At 38.7% G+C, this 20,812-nt stretch overlaps 4 protein-coding genes and 1 pseudogene across 5 annotated transcripts in view; 2 read left to right on the plus strand and 3 right to left on the minus strand.

Moving 5' to 3' along the window:
* Positions 1–20,812, plus strand: part of LOC115436241 (NLR family CARD domain-containing protein 3-like) — a 1,147,354-nt gene that overhangs the window by 612,479 nt on the left and 514,063 nt on the right. The window lies entirely within an intron of this gene.
* LOC115436275 (zinc finger protein 664-like) overlaps positions 1–20,812 on the minus strand; it is a 1,196,486-nt pseudogene that overhangs the window by 135,691 nt on the left and 1,039,983 nt on the right.
* The window catches only part of LOC115436287 (zinc finger protein 431-like), a 676,852-nt gene that overhangs the window by 114,949 nt on the left and 541,091 nt on the right, over positions 1–20,812 (plus strand). The window lies entirely within an intron of this gene.
* The window catches only part of LOC115436308 (uncharacterized), a 236,905-nt gene that overhangs the window by 100,650 nt on the left and 115,443 nt on the right, over positions 1–20,812 (minus strand). The gene's annotated exons all lie outside the window — the stretch shown is intronic.
* The window catches only part of LOC115436312 (zinc finger protein 239-like), a 36,488-nt gene continuing 17,864 nt past the window's right edge, over positions 2,189–20,812 (minus strand). The window contains exons 1-2 of one of the 2 annotated variants that reach the window (XM_030159156.1): positions 11,685–11,702; positions 2,189–4,789 (exon numbers count right to left, since the gene is read on the minus strand). In XM_030159156.1, the coding sequence (XP_030015016.1) occupies positions 3,835–4,716 (882 nt within the window). In that variant the 5' untranslated portion in view covers positions 4,717–4,789; positions 11,685–11,702 and the 3' untranslated portion in view covers positions 2,189–3,834. Of the gene's footprint in view, positions 4,790–11,684; positions 11,703–20,812 lie in introns of those variants that run through there. The other variant, XM_030159155.1, reaches the window with a different exon arrangement.

Consider the following 20,812-nt stretch of genomic DNA (forward strand, 5'->3'; position numbering starts at 1 on the left):
CCCAGAGACCTCAAAGCAGCCAAAGTAATGCCACTGTTTAAATTGGGAGATTCCAGTACATTCACAAACTACCGCCCTATATCTGTTTTACCCTTTTTTTTCTAAAGTAATGGAGAAGCTAGTGTACACAAGAAAAATAAAACATTTGGACAGAAGTAATATATTATATAACCATCAATATGGCTTCAGAAAAAACATGTCAATGGAAATGGCTCTTTTGCAGTTTGTTCATAAAATCTCTACAGACCTAGATAACAAAAAAAAAAATCTCTTGGTATATTTTTAGACTTATCCAAAGCATTTGATACAGTTGAACATCACATTCTCATTGCAAAATTACAGAAATATGGATTTGATGATGTTGCCTTGACATGGCTACAGGATTATCTAAATGATAGAGAACAGTATGTATTATTCAATAAATATAATTCAAATAGAGCTAAGATAATGTGTGGGGTTTCTCAGGGTTCGATTCTTGGGCCTCTCCTTTTTTTGATTTACAGCAATGATCTCCCTATGGTGTGTAAAAACGTCTTGCCTGTTTTGTTTGCTGATGACACGTTTGGTTATATCACATGAAAATTTCAATACACTGATTAGAGAAGCAAATGAAGAACTATCGTATATTTCTAGATGGTTTCAGGTGAATAAACTCTCTCTCAATACCCAAAAATCTAATTTTATCATATTTTGTAACTAAAATAAGAAGTATAACAAAAAAATATTCATAGATAACTTTGAAATAACCCAGGTTTCTTTCATTAAATTTTTAGGTGTTATTGTAGATGAAAAAATGAGTTGGAAGTCCCATATTGATCTTGTCTGGAAAAAAAAACATGAAGTCAATTGGCATTTTGAGCAGAGTCCGTTCATTGATAAATCATTCCAGTTTCTTGACTTTTTATTATTGCTTAATTTATCCTTACATTATTTATTGCAGTACCGTTTGGGTGCCAACCTGTCCCACATATCTCAATAAGATTCTCCAATTCAAAAGAAATAATTAATATTGATCAGCTTTTCTATCAGACTCCACTCATCTGCTCCTCTTTTCAAAAAATTCAAACTTCTCTTAGTTTTTGATGTGAATGTTTACCAGACCTGTGTCTTCATGTCCAAATATGGTCACTTAACTCACTGTTAAGGTTTTTGTTTTTTTTTTTATTCTGTAATGGGCTGTGTCATTGGTTCTGTTGTATTTTTGTAGTTTTTCTGTTCTCTTCTGTGTGTGGGTGTGTTCTTTCCCTCCAAACAGATAGCAGTTGATTAAGGATGAGCTGCAGGAGTGGTGTTGGTGTGCTGGCTGCAGCTGATTGGTGTTTCGGAGATGAGCTGGGAAATTTAAAGGCCAGATCTTCATTCCCCCAGAAGAGACTCCTCTCATTCCATCTCTCCCTCTGTGTAGACCAGCCTTTTGTGATTTTTGTTAGAACTTTGTAAAACCAACTATACAAGGAGGGAATCTTTTTCTTTAAGTTTTGTTGGGTAAGATTGGTGTATTTTGATTTCCTTCGTTTGTTTTTGTAGAATATTAGGATTCCCTTACCTGATTTAATTTTTCTTTTTTTTTGTAAATAAATATCTCATTGCAGTGCCGTGGCTGCTGGTCATTTTGTTAATTTGCTCCTGTTTGTTAAGGGACATGGAGGGAGGGGAGTCTCAAACCATGTTGCATCTCGGCAACCCCTAGATTGAGCGTAACATCATATTCTTCCCAAAGTTTTTCAAAATTTCTTTAAGTTGTCTTCTGTTATTCATAATTATTCTACACGATATTCAAGCTAATGTTATCTTCCGTACTGTTGAACTTCTGTCAGTCAGTATTCTCTGAAATATCGCGGACCAAATCTGTGGAATTACTGTTTCTACGACTGGAACTTCAATCAACATTTACTTTATCATTATTTAAAAAGCATCTGAAAAGGACTGGAATGTATGAAAAAATGTACGGAAGTATATCATTTGATTTGTTGAGTTGTAATGTGATTTGCATTTTTGTTGTTTTGTCTTTAGTTTATTAACTCAGATTGTATTTTTAATTTTTTTTTTTTCTCTCTGTGTATTGTTCATTTCCGGGGAGGTATTCATATAAGCCTTTTTTGGCTTCTAACCTCTCCTGTGCAGTGATGTTAATGGTTTGAATGTTGTTGTTTTTTTTAAATTATTTTCTTTTGCTGTTTTATGATGTACAAACAAAAATAATAAAAACTTTAAGTTTAAAAGAATATAAACTCTATTCAAATGCAGCTGAGAACAGGTGGGTCTTGAACCTGGATTGAAATAAACTCAGTGTTTCAGCTGATCTGAGGTTTTCTGGAAGTTTGTTCCAGACATGTGGAACATAGAAGCTGAATACAGCTTCTGACAGAAAACTGTAAGTGGTTTAAGGCGTGACACGGCAGGCTAAAACATCACTTTTTCATGCACTGGTCAATTTGGAGATTTTGGGCAAGTTCACTCCTTCAGTATGTGTTCTTTCAAGCTGCTGTAAAGAACACACAATACAACGTACACATTTGATTTAACTTTGTTTTACTTACTTTATAAAACTTCAGGAAGCTATTTACATATTTACATTTGTCATTTAACTTTATAAGATCCTGCTGAGCCAGGGAACTCCCTGAAATTTTAATTAGAATTTTTAAACAGATGTCTATTGTCTAAGATAAAAAATAACACTTTGACATGTTGCAAATCTGAAAAGCTGTTTAATAAACATATGCTTAAAGGCATTTAAATTTTAAACAAAGTTAAGTGTTGGAGTTCGTATTATTCAAAATTTAGATGCCAGTATTTTCACTTTTACTACAAATGAATATCGGCTCCTAATATCGGTTATCGGTTTCCTTGACTACTAATAATCAGTATCGGCCCTGAAAAAACCATATCAGTTGATCCCTAGGCAGTACCCAAACGTTTAGCTGTGTTGGTCATTCCATGAATGCACTATCCTCAGGAATCATGAGGAGATAAGATACGATTAACTATTGACCCCAAACGGAAATTCAGTGAAGTCAGTGAGCTCATCTATTTATCAAAGAGTCTGATGGAGTTACATTTATGCAATTTCACTCACCTGTGCAGCCAATTTCACTTACAATTTCAACAGATTCATAATCGGAGTACAACTACGTCTTTGCAGATGTTAATGAATTATTTGGATTGTAATTGTGATGGTTGAAGCGCAGCAATGAGTGTGTATTTGCACACTACTTAGGCATTCAGGCAATCTGCAATACTTTGCTTTCTCTCATTTCATAATTGTGGCAGTGTTGCCTTTCTTGAACTTAAACTGGAGAGAACAATTGTGGAAAATTGTTACAGGAGTAGCTGGTTTCATTTGTGAACAATGAACAGGTGAGAACCCCGACCAGCAACAGAATCATAACAAGTGACTGATTAAATGTCCACAAAGTCAATAAGTAGCAGTATGTTCAGTTTGTGTCCTTTGTGGAAAGTTTTGGCACATTCTTTTTTGGTACATTGCGAACCTGTGATAAAAGATCTGTCACAAAATATGCACTGATAAGGTTTCTGTCCAGTATGAGTCTGTTGGTGACACTTGTAAAAGCTGGACGACCAGAGGATCTTGGTGCACTTATCACATGGGTACATCAACTTCTTGTGGTGAACGTGACAGTGAGAACATCATGCAGACAAGGCTCTGAAAGCCTCCCCATACTGGTCACAGTGTCCTGGTTTTTCTCCTCTGTGGGTGCATAGGTGTGCCTTACAGCTGGACTCTATGGAGCCAGATCTGGAGGTTTTTAATTTGATGTTCTTGTCAGAAGAAGTCGGTGCTGCTGGTTCAGACACTGCGTTTCTTGTTGTCATCTAATGCTGAGGTACTGTTTGGTCCAGACGATGATTCACATCTGTGTTGATGGTAGTAGAGAGCAGAGTGTGACAAGAATCTTTGTTCACATTGGTAACACTCAAACTGTTTTGATGTGTTTCTCCTCTGTGGATGCGTAGGTGTGCCTTAAGTCCATTTATATGGGTGTATGTTTTCCCACACTGGTCACAGTAATATGGTCTTTCTCCACTATGGACACGTAGGTGTGTCTTAAGGCCACTCATCTGGATGAAAGTTTTCCCACACTGTTCACAGTAATATGGTTTTTGTCCACTGTGGATACGTAGGTGTTTCTTAAGGTGATTCATCTGGGTGAAAGTTTTCCCACACTGTTCACAGTGATATGGTTTTTGTCCACTGTGGATACGTAAGTGTTTCTTAAGATGACTCATCTGGGTGAAAGTTCTCCCACACTGTTCACAGTAATATGGTCGTTGTCCACTGTGGATGCGTATGTGTGTATTAAGGCTACTCAAGTGGGTGAAAGTTTTCCCACACTGCTCACACTCATATGGTCTTTCTCCACTGTGTATGCGTAGGTGTGACTTAAAATTACTCAAATCAGTGAAAGTCTTCCCACACTGTTCACATGTATATGGTTTTTCTCCACTGTGGATGCGTAGATGTATCTTAAGTTTACTCATCTGGGTGAAAGTCTTCCCACACTGTTCACACTCATATGGTCTTTTTCCACTGTGGGTGCGTAGGTGTGACTTAAGATTACTCATATCGGTGAAAGTCTTCCCACAATGGTCACAGTCATATGGTCTTTCTCCACTGTGGACACGTAAGTGTCTTGTAAGGCTACTCATCTGGGTGTAAGTCTTCCCACACTGGTCACAAGTGAGTTTCCCTTCCATATTTGCTGGAATCAGGTGATCTTCACCTGATACAACTTTTAGGTTTCACTTAAAATCCACCTTCGGCTTCTTTCTACATCAAAACAAAGAGAAAGAAGAAGAGGTGGTCACTGAAATGCAATAGAATGTAACAGAACAAACATCTCTTCAGGACCAGATTAAGCAGATAGACAAAATTAACTAGTTAGGTCATCGACAGGACATTTTCAAAACAACCAATATTTGATGGGTTCTCCTTAAGAGATGTGTTTCCTGTATGAGACCAGAAAAAGTAACTAATAACAGACAAACTGATGATGAAAAATGTCAGGTTCTCTCCAGTGTTGGCAGATTCTTTAAATAGTTACAGAATCACAAAACTCTGCAAAAACTTGTTTCGTTTGGTCATTGAAAGTAAAGTCAGACCAATTCACTGTATTATTAGGGCCCAAGGACTGAGAATTGGCTGCAAAGGCCCTATTGTCTGTCAAATGTTTTCTATTATCATTATTATTATTATTATTATTCCGTTGATGACTAGTGTGACATCACAAATCCCTTTGGTGCCCAAACCCCTGCTGCTAATGTAAACAGCAGTGGCTGGAGTCCAGGAACTGGTCACCTTTTTCGCACACACATCCTACCTTGCTGACTTCCCAAAGCCGGCTGAAAGAGATCTGATCTGTCAGAACTCAAATAGAGTTCTAAGAGTTAAAGGAGCTGTATGGAAGAATTCTGTTCCAAGGAATCAGAAAAGGGCCCTGAATTCGCCAAAAATGAAGGAATCATGTTTATTTCAAATACTGAGAATGTTCACATTTGAAAACCGAAGTGTCAGCCCACAACTAATGTCTCTGTTGTCAGGTTGTGTTTTGGTCTGATGCTCCGCCCATCATCTATCTCCCAATCACAAAGTCAGTAGTGTTTGTTCATCCAGGTTGCCAGTTCCCACTGAGCTGCAGCTAGGAACATTTCTGATCCCAAATGTCTGACTGTTGGATTTTTTATGGATTGTAAGTACTCTTTTATCTATCTATTTATTTATTTTGTATTCTATGCATTGTCTTTTTTATCCTCTGATGCACAGTGTCCTTAGGTGTCATGAAAGGCGCTTATAAATCAAATTTATCATTATTAAAATTTATAGGAGTTAGTTTAATGCCAGGTGGAAGTCTGACAGGGAAAGTTCAGGTGTCAATGAAAAAGAGGAGCTACGAGGCTGAAGTGAGAGCGAGTAGCTAGCAAACACAAGGGTTTTAGCAATAAAGCTAACATTACTGTACCCGGGTAATGTTAGCGATTAATTAGCTATGTTAAAATAAGTACCATATGGTTGGTTGATAACGTAACTGACAACACACACACATCATTTTGCTTTAAAGTTACATATAGACAGGTAATGTTATATAAGCTAATGTTTAGCGCTAGTACTAGCTTGCTAAAGTTAGCTACTAACGCTAGCCAGGAGCAGGTCTTTTCAGATCCTGGACGTTTGGAGCATGAGACAGTTTGCACCTGGCCTGGACGTTTCGAACCCTGGGATAAAGATGTCTCGGACCAGACTTGGCACACTGATAAACACGTAAGTACAAGAAAATATGTAGACGTGTGGATTTTTTAGGGCTGATGCTGATACCGATTTTCTTCTTCATCAGCCTTAGCCGATGACCGATACAGGCTGCCGATTTTCTTGCATTTTCCCCTGTCAGCCTGTACTTCTGCAGGAGAAGCCATTTATTTCACTAATAACACACCTGATCTGGAGCTGGGGGGGTGGAGGGGGGCGACAGCGGTCCATGATTGTGATGACGTAGCAACCAGCAAGGGCTGGACCATAAAATGATATATATCACGATAAAACTTTTCCTCGATAGAAATATGAGACATGCTCGACACAATTTCAATAGAATTCATTGGTCTATGTTTAGACAGACAGAAGAACACCCAATCAGAATTAAGCAGTGCCACACCGACCCAATCACACGAGAGCCACGTCAAGTTAGGTCGACGCCCACAGCACAGGTGTAAGAGCAGCTGCAGCACACACACTAATGTTTGGGCTGAAGAGGGAGTTAATAAGTGTTCCCTCCCCAGCCAGCATGTCCATGTGGGCCCCAGAAGGGTTCCATTTGGGCTGCATAGAAGGGTCCCATGTGGGTTTGTCCACAGTTTCCATGGTGACCCCATGTGTTTGACCAGAGCAGAATCAGAGATCTGAATCTCTTTACGGTCATTGTACCAAGTACAACAAAACTGAGGTAAAGCTCTAAGGTTCAGTGCAAGAATTTGCAGAAAGACAACAAATATCAGTAAAACAACAACAAACATCAGTAAAACAACAACAATTATCAGTAAAACAACAACAAATATCAATAAAACAACAAATATCGGTAAAACAACAACAAATGTCAGTAAAACCACGACAAATATCAGTAAAAGGCACAGTTATTTACACTAAAAATAAAAACTGTTGCAAACTAAGTTATTTGTAAAACATAGAATTTAAGTAGTGCAAATAACATGAAAGATAAATATCATGGGATAAATAGTGTGAAAAATAAATAATATGACATATTCAGATCTCTGATTCTGCTCTGGTCAAACACATGTGGGGTCACCATGGAAGCTGTGGACAAACCCACATGGGACCCTTCTATACAGCCCAAATGGAACCCTTCTGGGGCCCACATGGACATGCTGGCTGGGGAGGGACTAAGTTTGACTGAGAACTGGGGCGACTGGGTGACTGAAAAGTAGGGTGGAACCGTTTTGGTTCGGGGCTTTCAATACAATACAGAGATACATGCAGCCTACGTGAAGAACGCAAAGACTCACCACGACAAAGTTGGCAAGAAATTCACTGATTCACACTTTGAGGCTCAATAATCATTGAGACACAAATGACGGCTGTATGCAGCTTTGGTAACACACAGAAGAAACTACAACCCTGTTTACATCCAAACAAACGGTCCTTAACGATCAGTAAATGGCATTACCTCGAATGTGGAGCCAGTTAGTGAGCGAAGGTTTAGGGACCATCTGCAAAGTGCAAACTGGAAAATTTCTACATATTTAAAATTCAGTCATTTTGCTTCTACTCAGTGAAATGGCACCATATTTATCTGACACACCCATGAACCCCTTCTGCACACACTACAGCACTGAGACTGGACAGATATCAAACACAGATTAGACTGAATATAATATGAGCTACATCTGTATTTAAATGGGACTATATAGTCTGTCCACAAATTATGTATTGTTGGCTTGTTAACCCTTGTGCCTCGACCAAAAAAATACCTCTGCTCACCCTTATGGACAAAAATGTGTACGCACAAAAAACCACTATGAAAAATAATCATATGTCAAGATTTTTTTGGTTAGAAGGTTAGAAGAAATGGGCATTTCTGACTTTGCATCAGTACCTGACAGAATGGAGCGAGATTTCAGGCCCCCCCCCCCACACACACACACACTAACTAAATCCTACGTGGTGCCCTCATCTCATGTCTAATCTCTTCCCTTTATCATTAAAAAGAAAAAAATCTGTCAATAGATTATCCTACAGAGATTTTAGTCAGGATTAGAAGCAGACACCTTACTCTACCCACATCACCAAAAGCTACACAAACACATTTTAAAACTTTAAATGATATCTGTCCTTGCAATGAGTTTCTGGAACAAAGACTCAACATCAATAAAAACAACTGTGTTTTTCTGATCTGCCGGACTCTGTCACAGCTCGTAATCGTCATCCGAACACAGCTGGTATCCTGAGTTGGACAGATCCTTCTATATAAACACAGTTGGACAGATGCTTCCAGGCCCGGACTGGGTAATCGGGAGGACCGGGACAATTCCCGGTGGGCCGGTATAATATTTAGGCCGCAAGGGCTGGAGTTCATTTTAAATATACAGGGTGGGGAAGCAAAATTTACAATGAACATTTAGTTGTTTTTTCTCAGCGGGCACTACGTCAATTGTTTTGAAACCAAACATATATTGATGTCATAATCATACCTAACACTATTATCCATACCTTTTCAGAAACTTTTGCCCATATGAGTAATCAGGAAAGCAAATGTCAAAGAGTGTGTGATTTGCTGAATGCACTCGTCACACCAAAGGACATTTCAAAAATAGTTGGAGTGTCCATAAAGACTGTTTATAATGTAAAGAAGAGAATGACTATGAGCAAAACTATTACGAGAAAGTCTGGAAGATGCTATTAAAGAAGAATGGGAGAAGTTGTCACCTGAATATTTGAGGAACACTTGGGCAAGTTTCAGGAAGCGTGTGAAGGCAGTTACTGAGAAAGAAGGAGGACACATAGAATAAAAACATTTTCTATTATGTAAATTTTCTGGTGGCAAATAAATTTTCATGACTTTCAGTAAACTAATTGGTCATACACTGTCTTTCAATCCCTGCCTCAAAATATTGTAAATTTTGCTTCCCCACCCTGTATATGAATTTTTTATTTTTTTTATTTAATATTTTATATATTTATTTATTTGGGGGGGGGGGGGGTGATCAGTCATAGCACTGGGTTGATCACGTAAACTGCAACCGCTGTTCCTGGGCCCCACCCCCTGTACTAGCAAGCAGACGCAGACGCACCGTGACCTGACATAATCTGTCCTTGCATAACGGTTAGTAGCTCTGTACTGTAGCTGTGGAGCATATACCATCTGTGTTCTGTAGGCTGTCGATGGTCAGCTGTGTATGCTGTTTTAATAGAAAGAACAAGGGTGGTGCAGAGAAGGCAAGAATTAAAAAGAGGAAAGCTCTTGAGGCAAACGCAGCCAAATGTGCCAAAATCTGCAACTTTTTCACAAAAACGACCTCCCGATTGGAAACAACTAATGAGGACGATGAAATGGGTAAAACCACCTTTCAAGTTAGTTAATTATCGAGTCAGTGAATTGTGTGGCATTGTGGCATGTAACATAACGTTATACAATTTAAATGATAGTATGATGCAACGCCACAGAACTGGGAAACTTTGTCTTGTAGCTCCTCAGAGTCAGAAAGCAGATCCAGCAGCAGACACCAGCCATGAGCCCACAAGTCCAGAGTGGGCAGGTAGGACTGCTCAGAGAGGGAAGATTATTAGAATAAATAGGCTCCAATGAAGAGTATGGTGTAGGCCTGTTCAATATGAAAGGTGCTCTGAGATGCTAGATGATTCAACACTACATGAATGAAACTGACACCAAGGCTTTGCAAAATAGAAGATTTGTGCTGAGAATTATGAGCATTTTTAAAATGTGCTTTAGTGTCAGAAGCAGAGCCAGGAGCCAGTAGTGATGAGGGGATTGCTCCTGTCAGGATGGAAGGAAAAGGTGAGCTGTTGGAACAGACTGTGTGAACAAGCATTAGTTCCAGTAAAACCACTTTCTATACCCACACGATAGTCCTGACCTATTTTATTTTTTATTATTAAAAGTGAGACAGTAAATACACAAAGCCCACAATTGAAAGGCAAAAGCATAAGGTAATATCAAATAAGACAGCATATTTTGCCAGTTGTAAATATCTGAATTGGTTAAGTAAGTCAAAATGTCTGTAGATATTTTTTATTGTGATACAGGTGCAGGTGAGTCTAGGGAAACTGGAGGAAGTGTGAAAGGGAGAGCAGAGTCTACTGATGACAGAGGAGCAGCTCAGCAGCACAACCCTGAACCACTAGGCACAAATGAGACAGATGAAGATGAGTCTGTTGTTAGCTTTGATTACTTTGCTCGCCCTCAATCACAGGACATACATACATTTTTTTCTTATCATCCTCATCAAACCCCTAATATCACTATACCAAAAGTTTTCAATAGCAAAGATGGAACAAAGCGCAAATAAGTTGTGATGGAAATCTTTTGTTGCAGAGGATACGAAAATGATAGAGTTATTAGAAAGTGCAGCAGGCTTTATTTTTTGTATTATTTTTTTTTATTTAATATTTTTATATATTCTTTTACTTCATTTCAAACATTTTAAAGGTTTGAAAAATGTTAACACTTATAAGAACAAAAATATAGATTTTGTTATTGTTGTGTTGTGAGGAATAATAATGTAGGAGATGTGGATGTGCACTCACTGTTGAAATAAATCCACATTGTGAAGCAACCTTTACTTGCACTGAATTGGAAATATTTTAGAAAATACACTGAATTACAAGGCTTTGCAGAGCAGTGTGTAGACCTAACATGTAAGGTTATAATTCCATGATTTTAATAATAATCGGTCGTGATCTAAAGTGGGCCGGTCTGAGGTATGAAACTCCGGGCCTGAAAATGAGTCTTAGTCCGGCCCTGGATCCTTCTATATAAACACAGTTGGACAGATCCTTCTATATAAACACAGCTGTGACACTTCCATAAACTCAGCTTGTATAAAATGGTGGATGAAATCTGGCCCTACCTCCGGGTTCTAGAGGGGCTGATGTTCCTGCATTGAGTGGAACGCCGTCGGAACACATTCTTTAAAGTTATTATTCATGAGTTAGAGGAAGAGAAACTTCTGTCACTTGGCGTTTGTAAGATCCGACTCATCCCATAAGGATACTGTTGAGTTTGTTCATGTTTAGTTTTGAATGAGTTTGTCGTCCGTGCTAACGCTAGCATGCTGTTAGCCGCTATGCTATCCGCTGGTGAATGCCTTATTGTGTGTGTTCTCAGAGCAGAGCTTGGCAGACACACAGTGTTCAGATAAACACTGTTTTCTGCTTGAACCTCAGTCCTAGAATAGTCAAACTGAAAATACTCAATTGTCTCTCCTTACGAGTACAGAACAATTCCAGAATGAATGAACTGGTAAAGTTAGCACCAGTCCCGTAAGTAGCCTACCCATGCTAACACCAAACCTTCCCCCAAAATGGAAGTTTTCAAAGGAATAAAGTCAGTCCTTTCAGTGGTCAACCCCACTGCTCAAAAGCACAACTGACACAACAATACACACAGTAGTGACACAACGGTTGTGTGGAGTGATGTTACCTCAGACACTGAAGCTTCCAAACACACTTCAAACTCGATAGGTTACTGATTGTGGAGCAGTGGACCGGAACTGGTTCTTCTTTAGTTTTTACGGCGGGTGGCACCTAGCGTTAAGGTGCATTAGCGCCCCCTACTATGATGGAGTGTGGAGCAGAGTTTATTAAAAAAAAAATAAAAAATCGATATCTATATATATATATATATATATGCACACACACACACACACACACACACACACACACATACATATAATAGAAAATGTAATAATAATAATAATAATTTAATCATCCTTTTTAATGTCTTTCACTCTTGGGTGTACTTTTGACAGTGAATAAAAACATGTTGAACTGATTCTTCTTCTTGGCAGTAACTCCATAATCCTGTCGGATGCTTCCTGATCAGCTTCATTGTTTTCTTCAGTCTTGTATGTCCTACCCTCAGCCTTGTTTAGACTTTCTCTTCTTGCTTCTCCTTTTGCTTATTCTCTCCATTCCCACTTGCTGCTGAACTGCATACAGATGTTTTCCTGTTTTCCTGTATCCCATCTGTTTTGCCATTCTTTGAAAATGTTCCTTTTAATTCTTGCCTTTGCCTCAGATTTACTCAAAGGGATGTTCATCATTTCTTCTAGTTTTAGAGCATTCTTAGCTAATGTGTCCACTGTCTCATTTCCTTTTCCTCTCCTGTGTGCTGGTATCCACAGAAATGGGATCAAATGATTCATGTTATTCAGTCTGTGGAGGTTTTCATATATTTCATGAACTCAGTCCTCCCTACTTTGATGTAAATGACTGCAATTACATTAAAGAAGGATATGAATCTGAGCCAAGAACAACAGTTTGAATGTGCATCTCTTCTATCCACTTCAGTTCTGTTGCTATTGTCAACATCTCAACAGTGAATACTGACAGATGATCTGAAGTTCGTCTTTGAACAGAAACTTTTAAAGTAGGAATACTAAATGTAATGCTGAACTGAACCGAGCTGAACTGGAACCCTCTGAACGGCCTTGAACACATTTCCACAGCTTCCTGCCTATGGTTCATTTGTGTGGTGTCTGGTTTTTCCTCATTGTTCTGTAGCACAAGGCTCTCACACTGACTTCCCCCTGCGACCTATCTTTATTGGACACTGGAGAACATGTATCGTTATGGTTCCAAATGTATTCGGCTACTGTCAGGTTCAGACCACCTAAATTCAAGGAAAGACACAAGAACACACAGGAGTCAAGTATCTCTTGCTCGCGAGGAGAGTAGTTGACAGAATACTGCTCAGTCACAATGTCCCAACTAACTCTGAGGGTCCTGCCCTTGCTCTCCTCATTTATTTCATTTGGGTGTTCCCTAGTTACATGGGTGTGATTAGTCTGAGGGTTTATGTACTGATCACATTGTTAGTACATGGGTGCATGATTATTTTCCTCTTATTAAATGTCAAAACTGAATTGTCCAGACACATCTGTGTAGCCTTTGTGTGAACTTCTGCTTTTGATCAGACGACATGGGTCAACTGGTCTCCAAGGCATGGTCCCCATCTTCCGAGGTGCTTTCACTTCTGCAAAACCTGTAAAAGAACTCTAAGAGCACTTTGCCCTCATTCAACATAGCATATAATAACATCATAAGTATGGCATGAATGTGATAACTTATGTACAATTATTCTAACAGCTACTCTCTCACACCAACATGTCTATGACAGCTGACACAATACTGTAGACAGATCAAGTTCAATAGATATTAACGACTGATGACAGACAGAAAACAGGTTTGAAATGTCACAATATCACAACGTTGTGAAGAACAAACCCCAGATGACGCACATAATCCAGTCCTCCAGTTGTTAGCTAACGCTCACATCAACCTGTTCAAAGTTCTTCCTTCTCTTCCAAATCATGTCTATATGATCCACATCCAGTTGGAATCCTCTGTCCACTTTACTGGGAGGTGTTGGAGTTGGTCCAATCTGAGGAACATCGCTGATATGAAGTTTTGGGAGCTCCTGAGAACAGCACGTGTAGACCATCTCCATAGTTACACTGGAAACAACATAGCAGTGTTGACTTTAGAATACCTGGTCGTCATAGCGACACTGGGCGGAACTTCTGTGTTGTTCCGTCAAACTCCCATTGAATGTTTTCTTTTCTTTTTTTTTTTTTTTTATTGGCAAAATATACAAAAATAACAGTACAACAGTGCCTTATAACAAACATGGCATTGTGAATGTGCATTGGCAACAAATGGGAACAATTAAATTTCAAGAAAGACAGAGAGAGAGAAAAAGAAAAAAGAAACAAAATCAGTCTGCAAGGGGAGGTTAGTTCATTGTTCATTTGAGTCCAGGGGAATGTCACATAAATAAGAGTGAAGTTTTACAGCTTTGGGTCTTTTCATACATTTTAAGGATTTCAAGTACAGTTTGAGTTCATTTTTGAAAACACAAAAGTTGGGTGGGCATTTTTGACATTTGCTTTTGTGAATACAGAATTTAGCAATACATAAAATCACATTAATACAGAGTTCTTCTTTTTTGTTATTTACCAGAACACCAAATGCTATGTCATCTCTTGTAAAATAATACGTAGATGATGGAAATATTTCTTTTAACCAATTTTGTAATTCTGTCCAAAACACTTGCACCATGACAAGAGAAAAATAAATGGTCTGTTGTTTCAATATCGGTATTGCAGAATGTACAACTGTTATCCTGTACATTGAAACAAAGTCTAAGTAACTCTTTTGATGGGTAGATATCATTCATTATTTTGAAGTGTGTTTCTTTGGCTTTGGGAGCTATAGGAAAGGATAAATACACTGTTCTTAGCTTTGAAATTGTTCTTTTGTTGAATTTGAACAAAATGTCATTTTTATTTTGTAAACCAGGGAAAAATTCATCAGTAAGACATTTTCTAATAAAGGAATTACAACATTTTTTTTAATCTAAAATGGATATTCCATGAATCATCGGAATAGGAAGATGGGGTTGTGCTTTTTGATGGGCTAAGAAGTTTTTGGATAGAAAAATAAATTCTTTGGGAAGAGCATTACGTAAACGCATAAAGTCTAAGAGAGAGGGATTAAAGTTATATTTTGTACAGAACTGTTCATAATCTAATAAATTTCCTTCATCATCCATAAGGTGTAGTATTGACCAAATATTATTTTCATACCAGTCTTCATAAAATAGAGATTTGTTGCGATGTAGAATATATCGGTTGTTCCAGATCACTGTTAAGTGTGGAGAGAAGTTGTGAACATATAACATTTTCCAGTAAAGTAAGATTTGCTTGTGGAACTCTGATAGGGATATAGGGAGCTTTTTTTAAGTCAAAGTCACAGACAAGCAAGAGGTTTAATCCGCCCAACTTTTTAAAAATAAAGTTAGGGATACAGTACCATAGGGAGTTATAATTTTTGATCCAAGATTTAACCCAGTTTATCTTTAATGTTCCAATTTAGGCCACCTTCGCTAGTTTTTTTGACCATATGACCTTTCCTAATGTAATGTGGTTTATTATGCCAGATAAAATTGAAATTCAGTTGGTTTATTAGCTTAATTAGATTAGAAGAAGCAGCATTTGAGTAAAGAGGGTATATACACCTTGATAAGCTCTCCATTTTTGTCAAGTATATACAGCCAAATATTGATAAGTCTCTTTGGAGCCATATATTTAATTTTGTCTTACTTTCTTTAAGTTTTGTCTCAATATTGTTTTTTTGGCATGTGTTTTTGTCTTTACTGAGTTGGATACCTAGATATTTGATCTCTGATTTAAGAGGTATATTACAGATTTCTTTTAATGTAGAGTCATGAAGAGAGAAGATTTCACATTTTTTTAAGTTTAAATGTAATCCTGAAGCTTTGGAAAATTCTTAAATTTTTTCAATAACTTTTGGAATTTGTTGTTCATTTTTTAAGAATAATGTTGTGTCGTCAGCCAGTTGGCTGATCACAATTTCTGTACCGAATACATTCAATTTTTGAATATCTTCACTTTTTTTTTATATAAATAGATAAGATCTCAGTCACCAAAAGAAATAAGTAAGGAGAAATTGGACACCCTTGTGGAATACCAATCTCTACGTTGAAGCTTGGGGTAGAACCCTTTGGGAGGAGAACACAGCTCTTTATGTTTTCATATAGTCCACTAATTAAATTTCTGAATTTAAGACCAAAACCAAAATGTTCAAGTACAGCAAGAATGAATGGGTGTTCCACCGAATCAAAGTCTTTGTAGAAGTCCAAAAAGAAAATAAAGCCATTGTCTTGGATTAGATCAGAATATTCAATTAAGTCCATAACCAACCGTATATTATTATGTATAGATCTACCCTTCATAAACCCAGATTGTGACTCTGCAATTATGCTTGAAAGCCCTGACTGCAGTCGAGAAGCAAAAATATAAGTTAAAAGTTTGTGATCAGAATTTCTGAGTGTAATCGGCCTTCTATTATCAATAATTCTAGGGTCTTTATTGGGTTTTGGAATAGAAATTATAATACCATGTCTCATTGTGGTTGGGAGAGAGCCTGTTTCGAATATTTCTAAGAACACATTGTACAGCAATTCCTTAACATCCATCCAAAAATGTTTGTAAAAGTTTCCTGTAAGGCCATCTGACCCAGGAGATTTGTTAGGGGCAAGACGGCTGATTACAGCATCAAGTTGTGTGATTGTGAGGGGATCATCACATACATCTCTGTAGTTGTCATCAATTTTTGGGATATACTGTGCAATATTTTCCAGAAAAAATTCACAGTCAGTTTTGGAGAATTTTGAGCAGTAGAGTTTGCTATAAAATTTATAGGTTTCTATGAAGATCAATTTATCATCTGTTATTTCTTTGTTATTGACTAATAAAGATTTTACATTGTTTTTATCTTGTCTATTTTTTTCCAAACTACAAAAATAAGCTGAATTCTTCTCCCCTTCTTCTATCCATTTTGCACGAGATCTAATAAATGCTCCTTGAGCTTTGTAAGTGTACATTTCATTTAAAGTTGACTGTAATTTCAAAATTGTTTGTTTATCATCATCACTCATCATTTGTTTGTAACAAAGAGCGTTCAGTTGGTTTATGATGTTTAATTCTTTCTGACCAAGTTCTTTTTTTAAATTTTTTGCTAAAAGAAATAGAAGCTTCACGAATTTTAAATTTAAGAAACTCCCATTTTTTAACTGGAGTTTTGAGTTCCTCAGATGATTTAATTTCATTTATAAGTGATTTTATCATTTGGCAATAATCATCATTTTTGAGCAAACTTGCATTAAATTTCCAAAATTTGTTTGAAAGGCTTTTATGTCTGGATTTAATATGCAAAAAAATAGCACTGTGATCCGTTAAGGGTGGCGCAGAAATAGTTGAGTCGGTATCGTAGCAGAGTAAATTGTTTGAGATCAACCAGTTATCAATTCTTGATTTTGAGTTATAATTGGAACTAAACCATGAAAATTGAGTTGCTGTAGGATTATGGTATCTCCAGGCATCAGTTAGAGATAAACCACAACAGAAACTATTAAATATAATATTAGGGTGACTTGAAGTATATCTAGATGGAAATCTATCCAAAAAATCATCATTAACCAAACTTAGATCTCCCCCTATAATTATATTGTCAGTGGACTGTGACATTTTCAGGTTTTCTATATGTAAAGTTAGTTCGTCTAGTAAACGTTTATTGTCACTAATATTATTGAAACCATATATATTCACTAGAATGATTTTCATATGGTCAATAGTTACAATAAGAACCAACCAATGGCCATGCTCATCAGCTATATTATGTAGAATCTGGCCCCAGAATTTTTGTAGGAGAATAGCTACCCCTGCAGATTTTGAAGAGCCATGACTGAAGTATGTTTTGTCTCCCCATTGTTGAGTCCAAAAGGTACTGTCTTCATCTTTTGAATGTTTCCTGTAAAAAAATGAATTGTGCTTTTTTCCCTTTGCAAAACAAAAAAATACTCTTTCGTTTTGTTTGATCTCTCAGACCCCTTGCATTAATAGATAAAAAAGAAACAGAACTTTTAAGTTCAATCATAAAATAGTAGCTGCTTTAAAACAAGCAAACAAAAATAACTTTGAAAAGTTCACAAATAAGTCACCAACAGTACCTAGAGGTAGAACCCTGAGTGCAAATTAGAATTAATAAAGTGAACCAACAGGACCATGTAAAATCATGGTGTGACTCTCTGACTGTTTATGTATGCATAGCGACCACGGTACGCCACCTTGTCTCCTCTTCTCTTGGCTGCATCCACTTTAGGCCACACCGCCGCTCTTGCTTCCAGCACATCCTTGGTGAAGTCTTGGGCAAAGCCGATTCCGAGATCCTCGCAGATTTTGTGTTTTTTTTGTCACTTTCCAAAGTTCATCCCTGTAGATCCTCATGGTGAACTGCAGGATGATCGCTCTTGGGTGGGTAGTGGTTGTGATTGCTCGGTCGAGACGATGTACAGTGTCAAGGATGAAATCCATTTTGTCTTTCCAGTGAAGGACAAGTTTCAGCAGAAGGTTTACAATCATCTGTCATGTGTTTTCCCCTTTCTCTTCTTTGAGGCCTTTTAGTCTTAAGTTCCATCTTCTTTTGTAATTTTCAGCATCAGACACTTTTTCTTCCAACTCTGTTACCTTTTTTTTCCAGCTCTCCATTTTTCTCTTTAAGGACATTCACTTCCTTTTGCAGCTGTTTATTTTTCTCTTTGCATTCTTGTATTTCAGCAGAGTTAAATTCCAGAGATTTGTTGATGTTGGCTATGGCAATAGTATTTTGTTGAAGGTCTGATTTGATGTCAGTAACCAGAGAATGCAGGGCTTGGATTTCATTGGATTGAGATTGGATTGCTTTCAGAACATCTGCAATGGAGGCAGATTCTGGGTTGGCATTATCAGAGGCATCATTATTGGTGGTTTTTGCCTTCTTTGGGGGCTGTGAGGCTTTTCCAGGGGATGCACGAGCGTTTTTCATTCGTTTTAAATCAGTTTCCATTGCGTCGAGGGAGCAGTAGTCATGGGAATCGAGCGCTTTAGCCACTTTAGCATTAAGTTTAGCCATGGGTTCGTTCTAAGTCTCTTAACTTTGCCAAATTTACTTGCTTTAGTGTTCCAGCGTAGTTCAACACAGTCTTCAGGTTCGTCACGGAGTCTGTTATGTGGTTTGAAATTGATCCTGCATTATTTTATTCAGGGTTTTACCGGAGAAAGTTACCACGAGACTGTCCCCTCCGCCATCTTCCGTGACCACACCTGTAATGTATGAAATACAGTTATGGTATTGTCACTTTAAGAGACAGCCGCGCAAGGGTTTCTGGGATGTGTAGGGGCCATGTATTGTGGATTTACTCTGTTGAGTAGTAAAAAGACACGGAAAAGCAACCACATGTTTTCGCCTTATCTTTTATGTCTTGTAAGCTAATAGAGACATTACATGGTGTCAGAAGTGGCCCTCATGCAACGAGGACATCACCGGAATGGCGAAGTTTAATCCACCGAGCGAGTTTAAGTTCGACCGTCCTGCCGACTGGCCCGAATGGAAACTGAGATTTCCCCGGTACAGGCTCGCAACGAAGCTCAGCAAAGACAGTGGCGACATTCAAGTGAGTTCGCTCATCTATTCAATGGGGAGCGAGGCTGAAAAGATATTTAGCTCGTTCAGCTTTGCAAACGAAGATGAAAAGAAAAGCTATGATGTGGTGCTTCGGAAGTTTGACGAGTACTTTATTCCCCGCCGCAACGTAATACATGAGCGGGCATGTTTCTATCAGCGCGGCCAGCAGCCCGGGGAAACGGCAGAGCAGTATGTCCGTGTTTTGTATGAGCTGGCGGAACATTGTGAGTTCGGCAACAAGCGGGACGAGCACATCAGAGATTGCCTGGTCGTGGGCATTCAAGATAAAGAGCTGTCCCGAAAGTTCCAACTCAAAGCAGACCTAACTTTACCGGAGGTCATTGAGCAAGTCCGCCAGGCGGAGGAGATTAACAAGCACGTCAGTCTCCAGTCCAGCGCGCCGGAGGCCATGGCGGTGATGTGGTGCGGCGACAGAGCGGACCACACACGGACGGACCGGGGCGTCAGAGACAGCGCCAGGGTGCCAACAGCCGACAGTGGACACACAAAACGGACGGCTGCGGGAGATGCGGTAAGCCCGAGCATTCAGACATGAAAAAATGCCCGGCTCTTAAAAGCAAGTGCAACAAGTGTCAGAAACAAGGACACGGGGAGCGAGTGTGTCACTCCAAAGCTGTTAGAGAAATTACTGAAGATGCAGAGCAGACATACTTCCTTGGAGAAATTGGCAATGAACTGGCAAGAAAAGACAAATGGTCAGTGGATTTGGACATAAATAAGGTAACAACAACATTTAAAATAGACACTGGTGCAGATGTTACAGTCATCAATAAAAGCACATACAACATGATGAAGCCAGCAGTCGAACTGCAAACACCCAACACAAGGTTTGTGAGTCCAGGGGGGGATCTTACATGCATGGGACTGTTCCAGGCTACCACTAAGTACAAAGAGAAGGACTACACGTTTAATGTTTATATTATGGAAGGTAAAGTCAGCTGCTTACTGGGGCGCCATGAGGCAGTGGATATGGGCCTTGTGAAAAGAGTGAATGAGGTCAACACAGTTTTTGGCTCAGGTGGACTGCTGAACACTGAGCCAGTAAAGATAATACTACAGGAGGATGCTCAGCCATACGCGGTGCATACAGCTAGACGGGTCCCCTTACCTCTTCTCCCTCTCGTGAAGAAGGAACTGCAGCGAATGGAAAGTGAAGGCATCATCGAAAAGGTGACCCAGCCGACAGAGTGGTGTGCACCCATTGTGCCAGTACTCAAACCCAACCGACAAGAGGTCCGCTGTTGTGCAGATCTCAGGAGACTTAACCACGCTGTTAAATGTGAAAAGTATGTCCTGCCTACTGTTGAGGAAATCCTACCCAGACTGGTGGGATCCAGAGGGTTTACATCTCTAGATGCAGCCAGTGGTTTTTATCAGATACCACTACACAAGGACAGTCAGAAGCTCACAACGTTCATTACTCCGTTTGGGAGGTATGCCTTCCGACGCCTCCCATTCGGGATCACGAGTGCACCAGAGATTTTCCAGAGGAAAATGACAGAG

This window comes from Sphaeramia orbicularis, chromosome 16 (genome assembly GCF_902148855.1).
Source record: "Sphaeramia orbicularis chromosome 16, fSphaOr1.1, whole genome shotgun sequence".
In the NCBI taxonomy this organism is placed as follows: domain Eukaryota; kingdom Metazoa; phylum Chordata; class Actinopteri; order Kurtiformes; family Apogonidae; genus Sphaeramia; species Sphaeramia orbicularis.